The sequence below is a fragment of the Haliotis asinina genome, chromosome 7, assembly GCF_037392515.1.
Source record: "Haliotis asinina isolate JCU_RB_2024 chromosome 7, JCU_Hal_asi_v2, whole genome shotgun sequence".
Classification (NCBI taxonomy): Eukaryota; Metazoa; Mollusca; class Gastropoda; order Lepetellida; family Haliotidae; genus Haliotis; species Haliotis asinina.
Genome location: NC_090286.1, coordinates 6543359 through 6563102, shown reverse-complemented (window position 1 = coordinate 6563102; position 19744 = coordinate 6543359). Strand labels below are relative to the sequence as shown.

The window sequence follows — 19744 nt, the reverse complement described above, 5'->3', positions numbered from 1 at the left end:
TTTACTAAAGCCTAATGGACTTCATCATAGCCGCGTGCTTTTCTCCAAGACTGTATGAACTTCAACAAGGCTGTATGAACTTCAACAAGGCTGTATGAACTTCAACAAGGCCGTGTGAACTTCAACAAGGCCGTATGAACTTCAACAAGGCCGTGTGAACTTCAACAAGGCCGTGTGAACTTCAACAAGGCCGTGTGAACTTCAACAAGGCTGTATGAACTTCAACAAGGCTGTGTGAACTTCAACAAGGCCGTGTGAACTTCAACAAGGCTGTAGCTGTGTGAACTTCAACAAGGCTGTATTAACTTCAACAAGGCTGTATGAACTTCAACCAGGCTGTGTGAACTTCAACAAGGCTGTGTGAACTTCAACAAGGCTGTGTGAACGCCCTCAAGGTATAATGAACCTTACCAACGCAACACCCCAAGGCCACATGTACCTCACCGAGCCTCGCCGATCTGTCAACTCGCTATGCAACGACATGAACTTCAACGATCTAACCATGAACTTTACTAAGGCCACATGTACTTCACCAAGACCTCATGCATTTGTCGAGGACGGACGTACTTTACCAGGGTCGCATGTACTAGATTTGTCAACTCAGTATAACCTGAGTACTTCAACGATTCTAGCTTCGCTGAATACACAAATTCACAGCACGCTAAGTTCCTGATTCCTCTCACGTGGCGATAGACCAGACTTGTTGATTAACGTGGCCTTCCCCGGGGTAAACAAGTTATGGAAACAGCTGGTGTAATAACCAAATAATCGACACACGGATAGTATGTAATATTTATGTAACAGAAGAGAATCGGTGAAATTATAATGCTATTTACCAGGAGCCTAAAGAAAGGTAAACAGCCTCACAAAATATGTCACACAGAAAGGTCTAGCAGGACGAGCCACTGACAATGATAAATGTGATTACGTCTCTAATTAAACTCAGTATCGCGTTGGATTTGAATACGTTGCAGACACAGCCGGTCCGCGTTATACCGATATCACAGGTGCGATCAGGGACTTAGCTTTGAAGCATTCGATGACTGTTTTCAGTCCTCGTTTTGATCATATATTTTTCATTCCAACATGATTTCCAAGTGTGTATTTGTTCTATCTGATAGCATGATTACAGTGGAAGCTGTCTGATCCGGCACGCATTGGGACTGGGGAAACAATCCGTTTTCGACAATGTGCCGGATTGCAGAGCTGATGATAGATGCACAAGCCACGGAAGATACTTGGATTTTAAGTCGGGGTTGACAACTTGCTGGATTAGACAGGTGCCGGTTTTGACAGCTTCCACTGTACAACCATCGCTTGAAACCTGGCATGAAGATGGATGGAAGGCATGAATATAACAATCTGCCTAAACCACCAGCAGTTTGGGTGGGAAAGTACAGACGACTCCCTAGATCACCAAAAGCGAGCGAAATCATTTGGGAACACCTATTCTAGATATACGTAACCTTTCAGTTGTTAAGATGTTGCCCGTAACTAATAACATCAGTATCTAAACTGTAGGTTAACTATTACGTTTCGTTTACGTCAGTAATTTTCCAGCTGTAAAATGCTGACAATTTTAACTGTCCCACCCAATTAGTACGTTCCTATTACATTGGTCTATAGTGTAAGTTGACGAACCGTTAATACATAACCGGTCACAACTGGCCTTAAAACCTTAAACCTACTTGATCATGGTCAGAAAAAGCCCGAAAAAACAACAGCACAAACTACAAACACTGTTTTCGGTATAATGCTTAATTCATTAGAAAGCCAAGACATCGCTATTACTCACAGACGCATAAATAAAACCTATGCATTAATCATTGCCTTGAAGTGCGGCTTATTGATCAATAAAACATATGCATCTTTTAGAGCGCTGCAATGTGACTCATCAATCCACATACATGTCCGCGAGACACGTTAGCACTGTCTTGTAGGGAAACAACGGTATTCAGAGGAACATATCTGGATTAGTATTGCAACCACCCGGCGACCAGGCCGGATTTGAACACTGACATAGGTATTGTTATTAGGGCTGGTGTTGAATATTGATTAGCTATTGTTAGTGAGGTGATTAGGACTGGATTTGAATGCTGATTGGGTATTGGTTAGTGAGGTGGTTAGGACTGGATTAGCACATTGATTTGGTATTGTTACTAAGGTGATTAGGGCTGGATTTGAATATAGATTACGTATTGATTAGTGAGATGATTAGGACTGGATTTGAATACTGATTGGGTATTGGTTAGTGAGGTGATTAGGACTGGATCAGCACAATGAATAGGTATTGTTAGTAAGGTGATTAGGGTTGAATATTGATTGGGTATAGGTTAGGTATTGCTTAGGTATTGGTTAGTGATGTGATTAGGGCGGAATTTGAATTGTGATTAGAGCTTCGATAATATGGTGGTTAGGAACTGTTTAGTGTGGTGATTTAGACTGCAATAGCAGTTCTTGGAGCAGTGATGAACTTGTCTTGGGTCGTGAGTTAGTATTTGATCATAGGTGGATTTGGGTAGTGATTAGGTTGGATTAGTAGAGTTGGTTATAACTAGTAAATATGGTGGCAAGGATTGGAATAGTATGGTATAGGCTAGTAAGGGGTGGCGGTTTGTTTATCGATTTCGCAAATTAGGTACATATCAGGTACAGTATACGATTACATTTTCCAGTAAGTGAATTTCTGCAACTATCCTTTTGCACGGAAATAAATTAAGCTGCAGGCAGATTCAGTAGTCTGGTCATAGTGAGTTCATTCTGTTTTATACAAAGATTCAAGTCGCTAATCTTACGACCAGTAATTAAATCACATGACAAAGTAATTGGAAATTAAGCGTCTCACAGTTGCAACATTTATACAAGATAATCATAATCGCAGTGTTTAAAAGAGAGTGCTGCCAAAGAACGCATGCTTTGACCACAAAAGTGCGCATGGCTGCCATTGCACAAAGATTAATGTATTTTGCGGCAATTACTCAGAAATAAATGAACATTGCTCCATGCCGACAAAAGGGTATATTCGATGATCTGAATGTATTCTGTGGTCACTCAAGTTTTTTGGTTTCAAAGCGACCAATGCCTAACAAAGATGTTTTTGCAACTGGCAGTATATTGCCACATTCAGAAAATGTAAATAACCGCTTAGGGCAGCCATATTGAAAATGTGATCAAAATCATAAACACCAGGTGTGCTATTGTCATCAACCACCGAGATGACATCTTGCTTGAGATTAGTTTCAGAGGAAACGATCCGTAATTAGTCAAAACCACATGCTAAGGAAGAAAGCTCGCGAGACTAGGCTTTCAGATAAGCTAAAGTGAAAATTGCTTTACATATTCATAGGCTTGTTGGTGAGCTGAGAGTATACATTCTCAAGCGTTAATGTCAACCTAAGACGAACCACTAGATTCTCAGCGCAGACTTCCGGGTCAGACAGTGTAATAGTATTGATAAGGCAAGGTGATTGGGTTTAGTCTTATGTAAATGCATGGAGATACAATTTTGTAATTATCGTCTATACATGTACTGGGGTCTTTTTTACAAGGCTGAGCTTAACGAAAGCACTCTGTTACAACCTTGAATCTCGACTACCCGGCCTACCATGAGCCTAATATGGATCGAGATACGTTCAGCCTATAGGGCGACAAGCTGCTTAATTGAAGTAAGCATGAAGAGCGAGCGACTACTGATTCGCTCTGTTAGATGCTTCGTCTGTTGAGGCCATGTCTACATCCTTGTGTCGTGTGAAAGTGTGACTCTCATGGATTAGACTTTGGAGTGAGTGAGTTCAGTTTTACGCCGCTTTTAACATTATTCCTGCAATTTCATGGCGGGGGACACCCGAAATAGGTTTCCCTTATTGTTCTCATGCGGGGAATCGAACCCAGTTCTTTGAAATGGAGGCTTTGACCACTAGGCTAGTCCATCGCCCTCAGACTGAGGAAACATTGCGTTTAGTCCTATCACGTTGCTGGTGCAGTAGTGAGTGAGTTTAGTTTTACGCCGCGCTCAGCAATATTCCAGAATGGCGACGGTCTGTAAATATTCGAGTCTGGACCAGACAGTCCAATGAGGAACAGGATGGGCAACGTTCTGCGCAATTGGGAACCGATGGAGCGCATAGATATAGTGGTTATAGCTGGTGTGACGCTATTTGCTAGATGTCCTCATGTAAGCGAGGACCAGCAAATCAGGAACACCTGCTATTGAGCTGTATACACCACTTACCATAGCCAGACGAGAAGTTCTCGGATGGTCCAGAATCAACCAGATTTTTGTCTGCCAATACTTCCATCCTGACAATAGGTTCAGGTCGACTGTGAAGCTTTCCTTCTGGAGCGACATATCAAACGAATCAAGGATCCTCTGGTTCTCTATGTAGGAGCGATAATGGCGCCAACAGCAGGCTTTGATTTCATGCTCGTTCATCTGCCAGAAGTCCAGCTCGCGCTTCACCACAGCTCCACACACCTCCAGGGGCACGTGCAGCTCACCTGTCAAAAAGGATTCGCAAAATGAATGCAACACGAAACAGGGTAGACATGTTTGAGTATCATTACTTTGTGGTGAGGACCTGTGTACAATGAGACATATCGCCAAGACAGAGGCAAGACTGATTTGGAACTACTGCTTTTGGATGTGACATTTCTATAGAGATTCCGAGATAGGACTGGTTCTGACGTAAAAGCTTATTTCAGGCGTAAAATGTCACCTATAAACTGTACACACCATTACGTGGTGTGTGTTAATTGTGAAATGTCCACAATCTATTGGTATTAACTGTAACCTGTCCATCGTTCCTGATTTTTACTCTTGGTTTTTCCCTTGGTTGGTATCGCAACACCAACATGGCGGTAGACAGTCTGGCCCAGACAATCATGAGGAATTGCGGTACTGGGATATTTAATGTCATAATACATCAAACAAGTTGTCGTGTCTGATGATTCAACCTCTTTAGTCGTCAACACAAACGGACCAATTCTAACCCGGATCTTGTCAGGTTCTTGTCGTCGCGTTTGGCATAATCATTGCTCAGAGTCGGGACGGTTCTACATTTTCAACTGTGGAGGATCTGTCTGAACCGTAATATCAATGCTATGGAGAACAAGAACCATTTCAGACATTTTTTAAATTCTTATTTATTTTTTTCTCATATTTATTTGAAACACATGAATCTGCGAGAAAGATATCTCCCTAAACTGTATGGATTAAATTTGCTGTTGTCTTCTTGTATTGACAATACCCTGGATAAATATCATTCAAATAACCTTAGGTAAGGTAAAACTGTTCCGTGTGGCACTCATTTGATGTATAAACCACGTTTCTGATGCTTATAGTTTGACCAACTCCGTTCCGTGAATTCAGAAATAATCATTCTTCTGCTATTCTATTTCCATTTTGATCATCCACGCCGTATTTATTAACGTAACAGGCTAATAAAATGTCATATACTTTAATCTATATATACATATGATATATGGTTCTTTTACAACTACACATATCACGTGGTGTTTGGAAAATACGTCTTTATCAGATTATATTACAATACAAGTATATAACCGATATTACCTTTTGTGATACAACTCAACTTTCCTTCCACAGACATCAAGCCTGGTCGGTTTACAAACCCAATATCGACTAATGTAGCGAATACGAGGAGAAGACGACTTAATAAGGGAGATATAAAAGCCAGAAAGAAAATCAAATATCAATCATTCTCCAATGATGATACACACACAGCAGCAGCAGTGCCTTCTGTGCTATTAAACGCTGAAATCTTACTATGGCAGACTGTGTGATGGAGGTTTGTAAGGAGAATTGGCAGGGCTACTCATGTTGGCTCTCTGTGAAGCCTGGTTGTTACAGAGGAATGACGTCATCAAGGCCTCATAACACTGATCATCCTTTGGTATGTCCCCCAGTTATCGTTAACTCGAACTCGAATCGTAAAAAAACGCCATTTCTCCTGCGATTGTCACAGTTTTCGGGCTACGAAAAACGTCCAGACCAGCAATAGTGTATGCTGAGGGGATTTGCTTTGTCTGGTAGCAACTTCGCATTCATGGTTAACTTCTGATATCATGATATTCTATAAACATGTCTGCGTACGTATTTGTTGGGTCGGGACTTGTTTAGATGGGCTCAAGCTATGAATGTAAGTAGTGTTTTTTTACGCCGCAGTCAGTGCATCCATATTCTCCATACACTGAAGGTAATGGTCCGTACGCTCGAAACCTCAATACACATAATGTGGTCCGTACGCATTGCCTCTCAATATATTAAAGGCGGCGGTGGGGTAGCCTTGTGGGTAAAGCATTTGCTCGTCACGTCGAAGGCTTCGGTTCGATTCCCCTCATGGGTACATTATGAAGAACATTTCTGGTGTCCCCCGCCGTGATGTTGCTGGAAAATTGCTTAAAACGGCGGAAAACCAACACACTTACTCACTCAATATGCCATATGCTGCCTGGACTTTTTCTTTCTCCAGTTTTTCTATCCGATACATGTGCAGTATATCCCCGATCACATTCACAGAATAAAAGGCCATGCTTACAAGACACATCTTTATTCTACTCCATACTACCAGGAAAAATCCAGTCCTGCACAACGTGAGCTGTAATCGATTCTCATCAATCATGTTTTCTGTTGGCCTCCTCTATTTTCACTCATCTCCCAAATGTACCAGTCTTTCTTTTTAATGACTCTCATTGCAACCAATACAATGTAACTATGTCTGCCCGTAAACGTGCTCCGACTAGTCTTAATGGTGCTAGTATTACATCATCTCCAGTCTCATGGAAACAGGAGTTTTTGCGTCTGATATCGACGGGATGGGAACCAGTGGACGAAAATAACCCGTTCTCTCTTGAAGTAATGTTTCAACTCACATGAAGATATGTGTGTACAACAGACAGTGACGTCACCGCTAATGAAAGCAGGCTATAGCCACATGAGTGTTACCACGATATGCATGTAAAAAGTCAGTTGACAGTGGTCCTGTGGACAGAGCTCAGATGCCGAATCAGCAGAAGATATTCAATGTCGTGGACAGTGCTTGGATTAGTGACTGTGTTTGGCTCCTGAGAGTTTCTAGGAATTCAGTCCTGCCCAACACACCTTAGGAGTGAGTTTGTTTAAAAGTGCCCCGTTCACCCAGCATTAAACGGGTACCCGGTGGGAAAAGTCACATGACTATAACCTGTTACCGTCTAACAGGCAGCTTGGGTTATCCGTGGTAATAATACTTAGATTCTGATTATGTGGCGCGAGCAATCACTTGGTGTTTGGATGGTATTATCAAGTCGACATAAACCGATATTTCATGTGTATACAACACTGAGTATCCGTGACATCCTTGACTGATAAATTGCATAACAAGATCAGCTGCGTCTGGTGGAAGATCACGTAAGTTTCTCACAAGAGATGTTGAACAAGAGCTTTTTCTGACCAGCAGACCATCTTGTTATGCCTGGTCCATTCATCAGAATGGTCTTCACCCTTCCACAGGTTGTCTCATGTATCGGCCGTTTGTATCCTGGATCACCTGTAATCATATCAGTTTGGTGAAACATCGTCCTTAATGCTAACAGATGGTAGTCGCAATGATCGTGGGTCGTCTTGGAGGCTCTTACACCCAACCTGCAAACTTCTCAACCTTGGCAAAGGAACATCATCCATACAGCTGACACCTGCAGACTTTTGTTGTCAGCATGTGCTCGTGATTCAGATGCTGAAAGGTACTGAGAGGTTGAGGAGGTCAACGAATTTACTCCCATCACACTTCTACTTTATGATAAAAATGAACACCATGACCGAGGGTCCATGGAGCGTATGATTGATGTAGGAAAGGATAGCTATCCGTCGTCCAGTATTAATTGGAATAAATATGCTTTAGTGAAGGCTCTGACTTTAGACATATTGTCACCTATTTTGTCACTGTTCGGCAATATTAATGCATGTTTCGCTGGACCGTTTCACAATCATTAGTAAAACATTTTTGCTTAAAATATCGATCACTGGATTTTCAAGTCCAGTCACTTATTTATAGGTGTGTCTTCAAATAGCTGGAGATTTGGAACCGTAAAAACAAAATGACGAACAGTGAAACCAGAAAATTACGTTTTAATAATGTAGTCAAATTTGGTTAGCAGTATATGCTTATAAGGACACATTTTAAGCTTGAAATAGAACAAGTTGTTTTGTCGTTTCATCATAGCGTTTACTAGAACACATGCTTGATTTACTTAATACCCAATAATCTATTAACGAACGCATAAATAATGATGGGAATTGCCTGCAGCTCTCGCAGACACGCATCATGGGATAATTAAATAACACAGATAAGATCGGAGGCAATCACCACGGCCTGCTCTGCCTTTCGGTTGGAGATCTAAAGATTAAGATTCAAGTCGTGAAATCCCTGGCAGTGAATCATGCGCCACACAGGCTCCCGAGTTGCTCAATTCATCGTTGTGGAAAAAAGCACCACAGTCCCGTGCAGCTCGAGATCAATGTATACGCACGTGCTGCCCGTGCAGATGATCAACTGAAGGACATAAGACTAATTTCCCTCTTCAGCTTGAGGGATGGGAGTCAAACTGGCAATCTGGATTGAGGGTTATAGCATAATGATGATGATCAAATTGGTGTTACGTTACAGGAAAGTTATGTATTACGTTGTAACGGGCTCGTAACGTGTCGTGCACATTTGAACATTAAGTACGTGCAGTTATTGTGAAGACATTTTATTGAATTTTAATTCAAAGTCTGATATTTCGCCTCATTTAGGTCGATTAGACTTTTTCTCAGCTTCATTTTACATAAACCTCTGTCAACGTGTTAGAGTTCACGCCGTCGGGGATGTTGTTGACGATGCTACAGTTAGATGTCAGACTTTGCAGGTTAATGTTTACTGCTTCAAGCGTGGTCGAAACACGATAACGTACACGTCATAGTTTACACTCCATAATAAATATATTTCTAGACCTTGGTAACTGATCGTCTGTGACCTTCCCTGAAGGAAATATGACACATGTCAGTCAACGGGGATTAGCTACGTGTGTAAACTCTTACGACCACTTTCAGCAATATTAAAAAAATTCTGCAGCGAGTGAGTGTGGTTTTACGCCACTTTAGAATTATTCTACCCATATTACACACATTGAAACCACAAGTTTCAGTCAAATATGTATTTGGAATATCCGCACGGGACGACGGAGAAAACTTTACATCTTGTCTAAACGTATTAATCTTTAGCTAGTGTTGAGTGGTATGAATAAACTGTATCTGCATTGTTTTATGAAGATGACGGAAGGTGTATCTCTAGAACATGGAAGAAACACCACCATCTGTTATGTTGTTCAGTTCTGCCCAAATGCTTAATGTTTTAACTGAGATTGGCTCAGCTCTGGGCAAGCGTTAACCGTAAAGGAACGGAACCTGTTTCAGGAGATAATCGCCACTAGTTGTTCTTTGTCGTTGACGATTAGCCTATAAGCAATCTACATATTCACTCTATACTGATATATTCTGATATATACACTGATACAGTCAGAATCAACTGAAGAATAGATCAACACATGGCATGAATATTCCCGACGAGTCGCCATCTTTAAGTGAGAAAATGGGTGATTCGGGCAAAATCACCAGAAAGGGATCCACACTTTGTACCCAAATGGGGAATAGAACCCGTGCCTTTGGTGTGGCGAGCGTCCACTTCACCCACTAGACAACCGCTTTGTTCAAGACATGTTTTAAACCCTATCATCTTTCCAAAGGAAAGCAAGACAGTTTGATTTGATTTTGGATGGAGCATCCTCAGTCTAGTTCCATCTTCACGGTGTACATGGTTTGAGGGGACAGGTCATAGGTGTAGTGAGTGAGTGAGTTTAGTTTTACGCCGCACTGAGCAATATTCCGGAAATATGGCGGCGGTCTGTAAATATTAGAGTCTGGACCAGACAATCCAGTGATCAACAATATGAGAATCAATCTGTGCAACTGGGAACCGATGACAACCAATCGGTGTCAACCAAGTCAGCGAGCCTGACCACCCGATCCCGTTAGTCGCCTCTTACGACAAGCATAGTTACCTTCTGGGTAACGTATGTATGAATGTATGAATGTATGAATGTCAAGCCAGAAAGCTATGATAGTATGATCAGCACGTTTGAAGACATTGTCTCTGATTTTCGTTTGTTTTGATGAAATATCTGTTTCTGGTTCTCAGCCGATATCAAGCAGTGTGATATAAATGATACATATTTTATGCGTTGACAAACATAACTCATTCACTCTTGATAGTGATATGGTGTAGAATTGCTTTTCTCAATCGTGATCATCTGTGTGCCGGGTGTTCCAGCTGGCACGAGTTGTCGTTCTTGGTCTTCACCTTGGCTCTCCTAGAAAAGATTCCCTCAAGTCGATACCAGCGTCTGCATGAAGGTAATTCCATTTATGCTGGTTCTGCCATCAGCCAAACTAGGTGTTAATGAGCCGACAACGCCGGTGTTAGTAGGACAACGTCCACATCGACCCTGCAGCTCATGTCGTCACACCTTTGGCGACGGAAAGTAGAGACGGAGTATTGAGCAAACAAAATCGTAAATTTTCCGTGGAGGTTGTGGCTTACAGTGAACAATAATTTCTCTGAAAGAATTTGACACTGTTCTTCCCATGCTGAACCGACAGAAATGTTTCTGTTTCCTCATTGTCATATTCTCACTCATTGGGTGGCTACTAGCCCAGTTGTTAAAGCGTTCGCTCGTCACGCCGAAGACCCGGGTTCGATTCCCCACAATGTGTGAAAGCCATTTCTGGTGTCCCCGAAGTGAGTTTGCTGAAAAATTGCTAAAAGCGACATAAAACTAAACTCACTCACTTATCACTCATTGGGACACCCAGTGTTTAAATTAATTACTCCCTATACCGGAAGTCATACGATTCACCACATGAACACCTGTTTGCACCCTCGTCGTGCTAAGGTGTCACGAAAGTACCAGCCTCATAAACTACGATTATTCTTTGGTTGTACAGAAATGAAAAGAATGATCAACAGCTCTCGATTAGATCAAAAGAGCATCTAAAATTGTATAAATGGAAAATCAGTGATGACACCAGGTGTTCGCATAAAGGTGGTACTCGTCACTCACACGATTTGCATAAAACGTGAATGCTGCATCCTCCAAACGGCAGTGCTCCTGCCATGCGACCTCGCAATATAAACAAATCAGACAATCCAGTGATGAACAAAAACCCTGGACACTTAATGATTTTGTTGGTACTAGAAACGGTGCGTACATTTTGAATTAATCTTCTTTGAAAAAAATTCTGCCACTCATGAAAGAAGAAGAAATGGGGTGTAACAGTCGCTGTAAGAAACATGTCTAATTACCGCCTAAAGGACGACGCCATTCCACCAGCAGAAACATCGACTCAGTCCATTTAAATATTGAAGGTGAACGCCAGAGAATAACCAGTATCGAAACAGACTCAAACTGTAGACGAGACAAAGTGACAGTTATCGGAATGGATCACGATGACGTCTATACAATGTAAGGTGGTGCTTGACGTGCTTGGACCTGGGTGCTCGGCGTGCTTGGACCTGGGTGCTCGGCGTGGTAAGCAAACGCTTACCCACTAAGGGTTCCACCAGAGCCCCTCTTTCAACTGACTTCCCGTCTTCCCCCATGTTCTCACCATCCTTGCATTGCATCTAATATCGTCATTCTATTTATTTTTCTCTTTCCTGAATCTTTTTCGTCTAACGGTTTCATTTTTGTGTCATCATCCCACGCCATTGTTCTGTCTCTTCTTCCCTCATCATCTTCTTTGTCTCGTCTTCATGCTCTCTTCGTGCAAAGTTCATGTACTGGTATTTGAAGTACTTGGAGGTTCTATAACACCACTCCTCCACTCCTATCTCAACTCATGGCTTGGTGCTGACAAAACAAACCACCTGTCGCCCTGGCATGACGAGCCACGGTCGTGTCCCTTGCAAACAAGATGTATCACGCGACTGGCAAGGAACCGCATCAAGGATACACAATCTGGATACTTTCTATTGATTATTTCCAGAAAAAACTCGGGTTTTCATTATGAGCGAGCTTACACTGACAGGCTCGACATATTTGCCCACAATATCTGGCGCAGGATCAAGGAGCATCCCTCATCTCGCCCCGCCGAGCCTTGCCTGAATTATAGCCAAACTGCTCAATCAAATTTGTACAGCATAATTGAATTCTAACGACACGTGCCGAATAAACCAATCAGCAGATGGTTAAAGGAAAAACCTCCATCAAATATTGCACAGTGAGTGAAGGTGAAATCGACCCATAAGTGTCAACTTTGACGTATAATGCATGGCTATATGACGTGTTAACGACTACGCAGCGTATTTTTCTAGTTTGCTTGACCATATTGGCATAAAAACATATACACTCCAACATCACTGAGTCGAAATTCAAGGCACCTCTGTAAATACCACGAGTTAGAAGAAGTTTGAGACAGCCTGAAACAACGAAAGAAAGAACACAAATGTACACAAATGTACCAAACTCTACATCGCGACAACGTTAGTTAGACACGTCAGTTTAACACAACCGTGTTTGACAGTATCCCCCAAAATGTCATATGTTACTTTAGTGGTTGCTTTCCTCTTTCGGAATGTTACATACAAATAAAGATACCGACAGAGAACATTGACATCAGTGTTGTGGGCATGATCAATACAGTTGCCCAGTAGGTCGGAAAACCAAAGACCCAGACGTTATGAGTCCAGTTCACAAAACAATCCATTAATACTAGTTCCCCTTCGCCATCCCGCCCAAAACAAGGCATCGACTCCATCAGACGTGGATGGCTAAATATGAATCGAATCCCGTTTATGTGATTGCTGTTTCAATGTCAGTGATCCCGAAACCAGGGTCAGATTTCCCAATGGAGGTGGTCAACTGACTTAGGAGGTGAATGATCCAATTTCTCGTGGTTATTTTAGTTCGAGCCTACAATCTGACCACTGTTTTGACTTGTCTTTATCTGGTCAGTCTCAGGGCAATAACACTGCTAATTTGTCTGATGGCCAAATCAGATGAACAAACACTACTTTAGAGGATCAAGTCTGCTAGACAGCCGTGGCGCACTATTGTCCTAGTCTATTGTTTACGTTAAAGCTCGGCTGAAATAATGAAGGACAAATCTTTGAAGGGCATTAAGAAGTAGAAGGCACAAGAAAAGCCAGATTGATGGATGTCAGCTTATTTATTGTGGATAACACGACCTTTCAGAGTGTATGCTCCGAAACGTTGTGTCATCCACAATAAAGAAGTTGACATCCATCAGTCTGTCTTTTCTTAAAATGAAGGATAGTAAGACACACGTATTCATCCGTCGCAGGATGTTCTGGCTTGAGGTCAGTCGGTACAGTTGTGGTGGACACAATGTCTTTGGCAGTATGAAACTGGACGGATAACGGTTCCAAGACATACATTTTTCTTTGAAATGACAAACCAAAGAAAACTTCACAAAACATATTTTTCAGGACATCCGACTCTTTCTCGAAAATAGTTTCATCAACATTACAAAACAAGAAAAGCGCCGAAAAGTTGTACACACGCTTTACAGCTGATATATATGCGACATTACCAAATGCGAAGCACAAGTGACAAACCTGGTCTGTACCTGACCTGAATTCCTGTGCCAGTAATGAAATATTTAAAGCATTCGAAAATGCACATTATTTTAAAAAAAATTACAAGAATCAGGATTAAACCTCTTTAATTAGAAAACTGGTCTATAAAATGAAAATTGAAAATTACAAAAACATTTACTCGAATGTGAATGTGAACTATAAAGTTGACAGTCTAATTATGCAAAATACAAACTATTGTGACTGACTGACATCTAAGACAATGAATAGCCTCTAAGGAGAGCATTTAGAGCGTCAAAGTCTCTGCATTCTAAACACCCAAGAATTAGATCCAAATTTAAGTCCGTGGGCTAAAGTTTGCGTAGGCCTAAACACGGGAATTCCGAGAAATAAATGTTGTTGTTTTTGTGAAAAATGCACTTGCCTTTGCATGTATTTGTAGTTGTTACCACTGGAGGGGTACGGTAGGTCATATTTCCCCGACACCTAATCTCAGTACCATTAAATAGTGACTAATAAACACTCATGTCTGAATCCTACTTTTTTATTTTTGACAAGGGTTTTGTTTTTTGTGTTTTTATGTAAGATTTCCTATGATTTCGGAAATGTTTCTGGCGGGTTTTTTTTTGTTCACTCATATCTTTGTGTCATGTATGAGTTAGGTGGGTGGTGGGGTTTGCTTAATGCTCAAGGGATCCACTCGTCACGCCCAAAGCCTGGGTTTGATTGTGTACAATGTGTGAAGCCCATTTCTGGGGTGCCCCGCCGTGATAATGCTACAATATTGTCAAACGACGCGTAAAACTCAAATCACTCATGATCACTCTATGATCATTCTTTGAGTAATGATCGCTCTTTCTTTCCCTATAGTTTAAACACGTGGACTGGACCATTTGATAGTGCAACTGACCACTAAGACCGCAAGTGTGGATGCTTGAAAAAAGGTTCTGAAACCGTTGATTTGGGCCACTGCGAGGGAAATGGCCCCGTGTGAACTCCGATGAAAGCACATGCTGGTCTTTTGCTTTGAATAAAACACTTAACAATTGTCCTAGGTTCATTGTTATTTCCGGTATCATGGGATTATCATCACGATGTGCTGTTTCAATGTCAGGTTTCTCACCGCAGCGAAAAGATGTAATGAGATTTCATTTGTAAGAACAGGGCATTGGTTGTTATGTCAGGCTATCTGATTGGCTAACGAACCCTCATGCAAAACCCCTCAGGCTGGTCTGTTGGCATGTATTGATGTTGTGATATTTTATATTAAATTACACATTAAATATTAAACACGCTTCACTGTGTGAACCAGCATGTGTTGCTGTTTAAATATGTTATGTGTGCAAGTCACCACGCGCAAGAGTTGAATGCATCGTACATTTGAAGTTGAAGAGCATATTACACATCACCAAGGATTAATGCCGAGTGCTAACTCGTACACCTAAAATTAATGCTGAATGCATCCTTGTACACCTAAGATTAATTCCGAATGCTACCTTGTACGCCTAAGATTATTTCCGAAGGCTACCTTGTACGCCTAAGATTATTTCCGAAGGCTACCTTGTACACCTAAGATTATTTCCGAAGGCTACCTTGTACGCCTAAGATTATTTCCGAAGGCTACCTTGTACGCCTAAGATTATTTCCGAAGGCTACCTTGTACGCCTAAGATTATTTCCGAAGGCTACCTTGTACACCTAAGAATATTTCCGAAGGCTACCTTGTACGCCTAAGATTATTTCCGAAGGCTACCTTGTACGCCTAAGATTATTTCCGAAGGCTACCTTGTACACCTAAGATTATTTCCGAAGGCTACCTTGTACACCTAAGATTATTTCCGAAGGCTACCTTGTACGCCTAAGATTATTTCCGAAGGCTACCTTGTACGCCTAAGATTATTTCCGAAGGCTACCTTGTACGCCAAAGATTATTTCCGAAGGCTACCTTGTACGCCAAAGATTATTTCCGAAGGCTACCTTGTACGCCAAAGATTATTTCCGAAGGCTACCTTGTACGCCTAAGATTATTTCCGAAGGCTACCTTGTACGCCTAAGATTATTTCCGAAGGCTACCTTGTACACCTAAGATTATTTCCGAAGGCTACCTTGTACGCCTAAGATTATTTCCGAAGGCTACCTTGTACGCCTAAGATTATTTCCGAAGGCTACCTTGTACGCCTAAGATTATTTCCGAAGGCTACCTTGTACGCCTAAGATTATTTCCGAAGGCTACCTTGTACGCCTAAGATTATTTCCGAAGGCTACCTTGTACGCCTAAGATTATTTCCGAAGGCTACCTTGTACGCCTAAGATTATTTCCGAAGGCTACCTTGTACACCTAAGATTATTTCCGAAGGCTACCTCGTACACCTTGTGGAACATTGCTAATGTACCATGATTAAATATCGATTTCTGATTGAAAGTGTTATTTCATCTTCGGTGCTTTCTTCCCCGAGGCAGCTGATCGGTTGTTGGTCGGCTGTACAAGAAACTCTCATCTGAATCACTGAATAATATACAATCATTGTTGTTGGTGATACATGAGTTGTGAACCACATAAACAATAGGCTGTACAGTACAGTACAATACAATACGAAATATTCTGTAATATATTGCAAAACTATAAAAGAAAAAAAAATCATTCGAAATGCAATAGTCTCCTAAAAACAAGTATTGTATCGTGGAGAGTGACACAGTGCACTTGGTATTGTATTTTCTATGTGACAGTAATCTCAGTGTTTCAAACAAACACAAGAATATGAATGATATTTACTAGCCGACCCGATTTCTGATTGATACGATACTTTCTTCCATGAAGCAGCTGAACGGTTGTTGGTCGGTTGTACAAGACACTCTCATCTGAATCACTGGATAATATACAATCACACTGGTGATAAATGCAGTGTCAACTATATACATTACAATACAAACTATTCTACTTGTCAATATTTTAATAAAATAGAATAGTTATTTGAAATACTGTATTCTCCCCAAAACAGGTATTGTGTCGTGGAATAGGGCGCAGTGCACTTGGTTACATACAAATAATTCTGCTTGTTTAAAACATAAAAGAAAATAATCATTCGAAACATATTTGTTCTCCTATATTTTTTATAGCAAAAACAATAACAAATATTCGTTCTCCTAAAACCGATGTTGTATAATGGAAGGGGACACAGTGTAGCCGGTTATATATTATTGTGTTTTCTGTGTGGCAGTAATCACGGTGTTCAAACAAATACAAGGATATATAATTAATGATATTTACTAGCTGACCCGATCTTCATAAACAGTTGTTAATTTTGATGCTATTTTAGAAAATAAGAATATTTCAGCACAAATTCTAGAAAACATGGTTCGTGTCCTAGCAATACAAGAGAGATGCAACCTGCCACACACTGGTATGACAGGGTTTCAGACCAGCACTAGATGCAGAACACAGAGAAATATTTGTAGACAGATTAGGAACTGCTAAACCAGGAATGATCCTGACGTGTATTTTGGGTTTTTTTAACTGTGGATAGGGGTAAAGTTGAGGGCTGTTTGTCTTCAAACGTTGTCTGATATTGTCTGATGTCAGAATACATTAAAACAAAATAGGTTTTCACAATACCAGTACCAGAAGTCATGTGACAATCTTCAGTACACGAGGGACGTGTCACTGTGACATTAGCTGGAAACAGAGTATTAAAAAGGTCACTTCTCTGTTAAAGAAGACCCGGATAATTGTATCTGTAGTGACACTAAGTGGCACTTACCGTTATTGTTACCTCGACGTTTGCCAGTGGCCGGTAATCACGTTATGAGAATACACCGTTAAACATTAATGCCCCGGTATTGTTACAAAACAATGGATTATTCAGCTGTTATCTGTCATTGGAAATCAGTGATTCCCTTTCAGCCAAACACAGATACAGCACCTAAGTACGAGTGCACTTATTGTATCATGGCATAGTGAACCAGTTTAGACTGGATTTAAATCTCTTTACGAGCTGAACACGAGAAACTTGTCTCCCTCGGTCACGTTTATCGGACGAGTTTGGAACTTCCAAATATGATAATAGCCATAAGAGATATTGTCTGTTAGGGTCATGGACCGTACAACACAGTTTGGTCTGGAATAATTTGTGATACACTCCCGTTTTATGTCTGGGATACGAACAGGCATGTCTTCTGTAAGTAAAAACTTCAGCTACAGCCCTGATGAGAAAGTAGCTTGGGTATTTGAACTCACGTTTGTGTCTTCCCCTGATGACGGTCATTATGGCTTCTGCATCAGATACAGGAAGCATTTAGTGAGGAAGGTGGTCTGGCTGGGACAGCGGAGGAACTGGTCGGGAAATTGAATGATTAATTACCACGGGGTGACGTCATTAGCTTTGCTGGTACTGAGAGAATCTGCGTCACAGCTATCTTGTAATATTGGATGTACATTGTCGAATGGATTAGGAAGAAGACCTTGGTTAAAGATGCGATTGTTCCCCAAACACTTATCAATTTGCATTAATCACATTGATCATGGTATGCACTACTTTCAGTCATCCTGGTGGTCATCGGGTTCATTTGAGAAAATTGGGTTTCGACGAGAGAGAGAGAGAGAGAGAGAGAGAGAGAGAGAGAGGCAAGAGAGAAACAGACAGACAGACAGACAGACAGACAGACAGAAAAAAAGGAAAAGGAGAAAACTAAATACAGACATGTTAATCCTAATCAGAAAATACATGTCATACATTACTGCATGCGGGACTCCCAGATCTCGCCAGATCAAGATTTGGCATGTCCAAAACATAGCTGCTGTACAGGGGCCGCGTACTCTTGCAACTACACTGGCTGCTTTAGCAGTTGGGATGCGAAGATATCTGTCAAAAAGCCACCATGACTGATCCCATTAGTTGCTTTCCACAACTGAGTTGCTTTCCAGCAACAGGATTGCTGAAGATCAGTTCTAACCCGGATCTTCATAGATGCCTAGTTTACTCGCAATGCATTGCTTGGGTTTGATAACTCAAACAAGACCGGCGACATTTGTTGACCGTTGTTTTGTAAAGGCCGGTCGAACACTTTGGGAACGCTGAATACCCGGACATGGGGGCTATGCATGAAGCCCATTTCTTGTGTCCTTCGTGGTGATAACGCTTGGGTATTGCTAAAAGCTAAATACCATATTCATTCACTCACTCAGTGCCAAAGAAACTGAACGAATATCTGTTCTAGTCAGCCAGTTCATGTCTCTCTGCTCATCACCAGAATCGTGCAAAAGAGTCTTTGAGCTGGTTCCATGCTAACAGATGCTTGATATGAAGAAGTACAATGAAAACATAAATAGAGTGAGATCAAGCTTTTGACAGAGGGTTATGGAAGTGGCTCGAGACAGGTTAAGACCTGGAAAGAGTAAGATATGTGTGTTTGTGTGATAGTTCCGGAAGCAAAGGACCAGTCATGTAATTGTTACTACCGCCTTAGAATACGCTGCTGCAATATGCACGAACTCCATCATCCACTGGTCACTCACTGACCACCTAATCAGCACAAGGAACAAGGGTACAATCAACTGCTCATTTACACTCATACATATCGACATCCAGGGGCCAGCCGTTGGCTGTATACGTTCATTATGGCCCATATTATATGCGCCATTCAGATCAGAAACACTGGCTATTGAGTCTTTGCAGAGACACAGATCATCGATGGATGACGTCATAATTGTTTACAATCTCACACAGGTCTTGTAGCCATCGAAGTATTGTCAGTCCGCACGGCTTGGACAGTCGGCTGTGAAAGACAATGCCAAGATCTGGAGCTCAACGTTTCCTCAAAACATCGAACGTATCTAGAATCTGACCACACTGATCCAGCTTAGGGTTAACTCCAGTCTTGGCGATCTCGTTGTAACTGTAGTTGTAATGAATTACGTGGGTTTTTGGCTTATTCTAGCGGAGAAGGCGCCATAGTATGTTTGCCAGAGGGTCTGGGGATCTGTAGGTAGCTTTGAGATTAAACATTCGCCACAGAGATAGTATATATACACAGTCAGGCCAGACGAGTAGCATTAGATCAGAAAGCAACCATCGACTCACAAGCTGTAATCTCGTTAAA

General features: G+C 41.5%; 1 protein-coding gene across 1 annotated transcript in view; it reads right to left on the bottom strand.

Annotated features, from left to right (window-relative positions):
* Positions 1–19744, bottom strand: part of LOC137290238 (potassium voltage-gated channel protein Shaw-like) — a 49356-nt gene that overhangs the window by 11425 nt on the left and 18187 nt on the right. The window contains exon 2 of the mRNA XM_067820995.1: positions 4232–4497. Within this exon, the coding sequence (XP_067677096.1) occupies positions 4232–4497 (266 nt within the window). The remainder of the gene's footprint in view (positions 1–4231; positions 4498–19744) is intronic.